Source organism: Nycticebus coucang, chromosome 3 (assembly GCF_027406575.1).
Source record: "Nycticebus coucang isolate mNycCou1 chromosome 3, mNycCou1.pri, whole genome shotgun sequence".
Taxonomy (NCBI): domain Eukaryota; kingdom Metazoa; phylum Chordata; class Mammalia; order Primates; family Lorisidae; genus Nycticebus; species Nycticebus coucang.
In genome coordinates this window covers 66976265-66982583 of record NC_069782.1, presented here as the reverse complement: position 1 = coordinate 66982583, position 6319 = coordinate 66976265, and the positions used below count along the sequence as shown (strand labels likewise).

General features: G+C 40.9%; 1 protein-coding gene across 1 annotated transcript; it reads right to left on the bottom strand.

Annotated features, from left to right (window-relative positions):
• Positions 1–3595: 3595 nt before the first annotated feature.
• On the bottom strand, positions 3596–5610 carry LOC128581982 (renin receptor-like). The gene has a single exon (XM_053585422.1). The coding sequence runs from the start codon at positions 5521–5523 to the stop codon at positions 4480–4482; it is 1044 nt and encodes a 347-aa protein (XP_053441397.1). The 5' UTR covers positions 5524–5610; the 3' UTR covers positions 3596–4479.
• Positions 5611–6319: the final 709 nt, after the last annotated feature.

The window sequence follows — 6319 nt, the reverse complement described above, 5'->3', positions numbered from 1 at the left end:
TTCTAAGTAATTGGAGCAAGCTCCAGCACACAACAGGACATCACGGATCCCTGAAAGAGTCTTGCAGGGTTTGGGAGTTCACAGAGTACATTTTGAAGAACAGTTGATTTAGAGATTTAAAAAAATACTCCTGAAGATTAATTTGGGAAGATAGGAGGAAAACTGCACATTTCAAACAAGGTTCTCTGGATAATGAATCTTGATTAGATAGATTCTGAAAAGTGTTAAGACTGAAAACAGAATGGCCAGAGCACCGGATGGAGAGTAGAGGACTTTGTCTTTGTCTTGGTTCTTGTGCTAATGGTGGATGTCATGAGCATGTGTTGGTTAGCCCCTGGAGCAGACTAAAACCTTGACCTGTAATGGGTTAGGGTAGGTTTGTGACCTAATTCTGGCCATTGAGATGTAGGGTAAAGATAATGGCCATTGGCATACCTGTCCCAGACACCCTCTGATCCCTTTACCAGTTTTGTGTATTTTCCTGACAATTTCCAGCCCTTGTGGCCATTACAGGCTTGTCTGTGGACACTTGGACCTCCTTTCCTGGATAGAGACTAGGGAGAGCCCGAGCATTTAAACCCTCTCTGGGGCACCCATAGCTAACCACCAGCTCCTGTTTCCAGGTGGGACTGGTGGCTTTGGATAATGTCAATTTAGATAAGCTGGAAGTACATTCCCCCAAATCCTTTTTCCTGTGTGGTTCTGCACACAGGAAAGAGTTGGGTTAGAGTTGGCTATGAGAATAATCAGCACAAGATTTGGAAAGTGAATGTAAGGGAGTGACTATAGTTTTAATCTCTCTGCAGGATGCCAGGCTAGTGGTGATGCACACATTGCTGAAGTTCTGCTGGCTCTTCTCCAGCTCCTGCCAGACCTCTTTTATCTTCCCCCAGAACCAGGCCAAGTGAATGTGCAGCTTCAAGGTGAAGAATGCCAGCTTCACCTGCAGGTCACCCATGACTTTGACGTTGCAGGCCGTGCAGACAGATGCAGGTCCCTGGTGGCTTCCTTCTCCTACTAGGCTTTGCACACAGCCAGTGTTCCCTCCTGACTGATGGACTCGCTGACCTGGAGTGACAGTAGACCCAACACCAGACACAGGGCCACAGACAGCTTTACTAACTCTCACTATTACACAAGGTCAAATCCTCATAATAAACTCTCTGTTCTAGATCATTGATCTCCACCCTTTTTGGCACCAGGTACTGGTTTCATAGAAGACAATTTTTCCACGGACCAGGGAAAAATGCTTTCCTGCTTTCTTTGTTTCCTTCCTCGTTTCTCAGGGGGCCAACCACCTAAATTAAACTTCTTGCACCCTAACTCTTATTTCAGACTCTGCACTGGAAGAAATTGTCTAGCATAGGGAAGTCTGTTGGAGGGTTTCTGAATAAGACAGATTTGTTTTTTGTTGAAAGTCAAGAACGGCCCAAAGAGAAGCTCTGAAATTGTTCTAGCCTCTTTCCTGCTTCCTAACCTTAAATGGAGGCATGATGTCTGCAGGTGCAGCAGCCATTTTAGCATGTCTTCCAACGTCTTTCTTTTTTTACTGTTTTTTTTTTTTGCTGGAGACTCCTTTTATTTTTAGGGAAGCCGACTTCCCCCTCAACTTTTGGGTGGAATGTGCGACTCAGCTTAGGCCAATCAACCTGCTTCATCTGTTATTCCTGGCTATAGTCATTGGCTCAAAGATGGTGATGTGATACAGACTGGGCCAATCAGAGTGAATCTCAGGACAGATGTATCTGTCTCTGGTGGTGAACAGGAAGTGAAGTTGCAGGAGCCACAAGGCTGGACAGCCTTTGCTGAGTGACATTATTGAGCCAATACATCAAACTTCTCTTTTTATTTATTTATTATTTAATTTAGTTAATTTATGTATTAAAAACACCTGCTTTTATTATGTTTATTATGTGTGCCAATACTTTAATGTTCAATTCGGCTTGGGATTTTACTGGTGCACAACTGGAAGCATCCTAAATGATGCAGTAGAAACTTAAATAATTTTTAATAGCTCTGAGGCTTGCTTTTCTCATGTGTAAACAGTTGCATTAGAGTCAAGAGTTCCCTGTCTGTTACCTAGTGTTATTATGCAGACTAAGCAAAATAAAGTATTTGTGACTATTTGGCCAAATAAGAAGTCCTTTATGAAGGTTAATACAAGTAAAAAGGCAGCCAGACAAGGGTCAGAGGTCGGAGGTGGGCACAGCGAGGCAGGGGGAAAAAAGAATATAGGACATCCTATTTTCCCACAGATACAAATAAATTGCAGCACGATCATGCATACTTGAAGTATGCATGCCTGACTCACAAATCTAAAAATAAATGGTAAGACTGTATGTGGACAGAGCAACTATAAATATAGCAATATTAGCTGTGAGTGACAAGCCCAATTAGGGGACTTAGAGATGATTTAGAAGGTCTGCATGGGGTGCATCTTGAATAGCTGTGAAAATATTTGATGTCTACAGCTCAAGAGAGAGAGAGATTATGATCTGATTATGTATCCATTCTGAAGTAGGATACATAATCCTGCATGTCCCAGCTTCATCCTCAACTTCCAGTGGCTAGAATCTACCTTCATTCACTTGAGGACTTTGGCCTTTGGAGTGCAAATCATTATCTATATATGCAATTAGGCCAGAATTGCTAGGGGGTTAATGCCTTCCTTGAATGGCTATCAACCAGTGACTTGTAGGAAGGTGGAGGATAAATATCCCAGCTCCTTGCCCCTCACTTTTGACAATTCTGAGATCTGTATTATCTGCTGCCTCCCAGAGGTCTCCTGCAGATTGACATTCAGTTGTCCATAGTGGCAACTTGCTTGATCTTGGTTGCCTTTCTTCCCTGTCTCACTTTTCATTCACCTATAGGGTCTCCTAGAACTGTTTCTAAAATAATAAACCAACTTTCACTTGAATCATGTCTCCATGTCTGCCTCTGAGGGAGCCCAAACTAAGACACACTTCCCCTCTAGCATATGTGTGTGTGTGTGTCCAAGAATAGTAAGTCCTTACAGTTTTATACAGTGTTTCATACTTTACAAGAAACCTTCACATGTAATTGAAGGTTATTCAGCAATAAAAAGGAATAAAATACGGATAGACACAACAACATGGGTGAATCTGAAGTGCATTATTCAGAGTAAAAGAAACTGGACTCAAATGGCTACATACTGTGTATTTCCATTGATGTGACCTTCTGTGGAAGGCAAAACTATAGGGACAGAAAGTAGACTAAGGATTTCTATGGGCTGAGGGTGCAAGAAGGGGTTGATCACAAAAGCTCATGAGAGGAGGCGTGGGTAGTATAGTGGTGAGCACAGCTGCCTTCCAAAAGGTTCTGAGAGATCTGTGGGGGGTGATGGATCTATCCTACATTTAGATTTTTGTGGTGGTTAAACACTGTGTATTTATTAAAACCTGTGGAACTGCATACTAATAAAGGGTGAGATGTATTATACATAAATTATACCTCAATAAAAACTTCCTTTTAAAAAAAGAGCATTCACCATCATCTCATTTGTTGTCATAACAACCTTGCAGCAATCAGCCATTATTCTTTATTCAGCCAACTGTAATTCCATTTCTTTTTTTTTTTTTTGGAATCATTATTAACTTTATTTGTCACTCTTTAAAGACATTGGTTCACTCCACATGAAAGGCAGAATTCATCCACTTCCACTTAATAGTCTGTAGAAATGAAGTTGTACCACAAACCATAGTAACTTACACAGGGGGAAAGTTACTGAAATAACATTATTTTATATTCATGCTTCAAGATGTCCCCCAAAGATTTGTTTTTGTGTGTACAATTAAAAGCACTTATGCTCCGCAAAGCTAGTCTCTTCTTAGATCAATGCAGTATTTTTAATATCCATACTAGACCATATGGATCACCAAACTTGCAGAAGAGGGTTAAAAAACAGCTGTTGTCTGTCAATCAGATACAGTTCCAAAACTAAGCGATTGTATAAGCACATCCATATTCTAGGGCTGCTCTAAATTAAATTTTTTTTCTCTTATTTCAGAGATATTTACATCAAACTAAGACATTTACAAATAGTTCATAGTATACAACAGCCCAAATATGATTTCACCTATTTCATGTAAGGAAGTTAAGCATTTGTAAGATTCTCTAATAAATTCAGTGCATTTTTCCAACATAAATAACACAAAATATTCTAATGTTTTACATTTCTTTCAGTGCATATTTCCAAATTTATTAAATGGAATGAGATTATGTTATTAAATGGCTATATCATATTATGGAATCTATATCACACAGTTTAATTCACGTCAATAGTACAATTCACTCTAAAAAACATCACAGGCACACACAAAATAGAGAACAAAATTTGCTTTTTTATATAAATTTAAAGTATACTATCTTTAGTATACTTTAAACCAAATGAAAAGATATATTTTAACAAAACAGCTGATTTCCAAACTCCTTTTCTAAGTCTGGCACGAGGAAAGTTCAATCCATTCGAATCTTCTGGTTTGTCATCCTATAAATGATGCTATCATATCTAGGATCCATGTTCCTAATATTGTAAGAGGTGATAAGGACAGCCAAGGCCAAGGAGATCATTATCCAAAGTACCATATTGAAAACCACCGAATACTCAAAATCATACTTATATGCAAGGTTATAGGGACTTTCTGGGTCGTTGATTTGTTTTGCCTCAAGGATAGTCCTTGTCTTCCTCACAAGGGATGTGTCAAATGACTTGACAGTCACTAACTCTACCACTGCATTCCCACCATAAAGATTATACATGTCATCTGAAAACTTTTGCAGAGCATCAACAAGGATCTTAGAAGCATCTCTGAATTGTTCAGAGTCTTCCCCATAACATTTCCCAATTTCATTCAAACCTGCCAGCTCCAGTGAATATAAATCAGGAGAATGATCCTTGGCTAGATGCTTATGACAAGACAACAAACTTGAAATAGCATGTAGCACTTGCAGTTCAGAAAGAAAGAGCAGGTCAACTTCATTGTTCCTACTCAGAGAATTGAGGGGAAGTGAATTGAGAACGGAGTTTTCTTGAAATAAGCGATTAGGAAGCTGTCTTAATGTGACTGACAGGTCTTCAAAAACTGAGTTTGCCTTCCCTACCATATATACTCTTTCCTCACTGGGAGCCAAGTGCAAAACTACAGGAGTTTCTTCAGAAAATAAGGAGTGAATAGAATGCGCAAGACTACAAGGAACTGCATTCTCCAAAGGGTATGAAACGACACTGCCTGGGGGTAGAGCCAGTTTGTCTACTCCCTTCACCATCACCATAACAGTAGCCCGAGGACGATGGAATAGGTTACCCACAGCAAGTCCTGGCCAAGAAAGGTCTTCTTTCACAGAGAAGCCCATGGACAATGCAGACACATCTGGGATTCGCTCTCCTGGTATAGGCCAATTTCCATTCCGGAAAACAACAGACCCTGGTGATCTTAATATACTAAACTCATTCCCCAAAATACCTGCCACCAAGGACAGGAGCACGACGAACACAGCCATGGTGCCGCGGCTGCCGCAACAGTGCGGGGCAACACGGAGCGGGCCAGCGGCACACAAACAACCACCTCACGGCTGGGGATCGTCCGGACTCCTCTGTAATTCCATTTCTTTTTCCACATTCACTCCAACCCCACTGTTGCTTTCAACCCATAATTCTTCTCAAATTGTTCTTGCCAAGGCCACTAGTGACCTGGTATTTGCTCAAGCCCACAGCCACTTTTCAGCCCTATCTTTCTTGATTTTCTTGAACTACCTGGTGGTGTTGATGCTTCTGCCCTGAAACTCCTTCACCATTACAGAGAGCCTCAGTTTTCTCTCTGTAAAATAGTCTTAAGAACCCTGAACGGACTAATAACCTTGATGAAATGATTATGAAATAGGGAAGCATTTTAAACAATGTCTAGCACAGAATGAGCCTTCAAAAAATGTTGGGCTAGCAAAGGATGTGCTGACGACTTCCAGGTGGAGTCCAAGGGTAGGATAGAACACACAGAAAAGCCTGCCACTGAATCAGCTGGGGGTGCTAGATAAAATACACAAATAACAGGTTGTCATCAAAGTTACTGAGATGTAAATTACTATAATTAAATGCATCCATCTTGGCTGGATCCTAATCAGGGAGGCCAAAGTTGGAGGATTGCATGAGGCCAAGAGTTTGACACCAGCCTGAGCAAGAGCAAGACCCCGTATCTTCTAAAAATAGAAAAATTAGCCAGGCATTGTGAGGGGTGCCTCTATTCCTAGCTACATGGGAGGCAGGAAGGTATCTTGAGCCCAGGAGTTTGAGGTTGCTGCA

What these genes read in the sequence shown, in the direction of transcription:
- LOC128581982 (XM_053585422.1), bottom strand. Translation starts at nt 5,523, where the DNA reads ATGGCTGTGTTCGTCGTGCTCCTGTCCTTGGTGGCAGGTATTTTGGGG.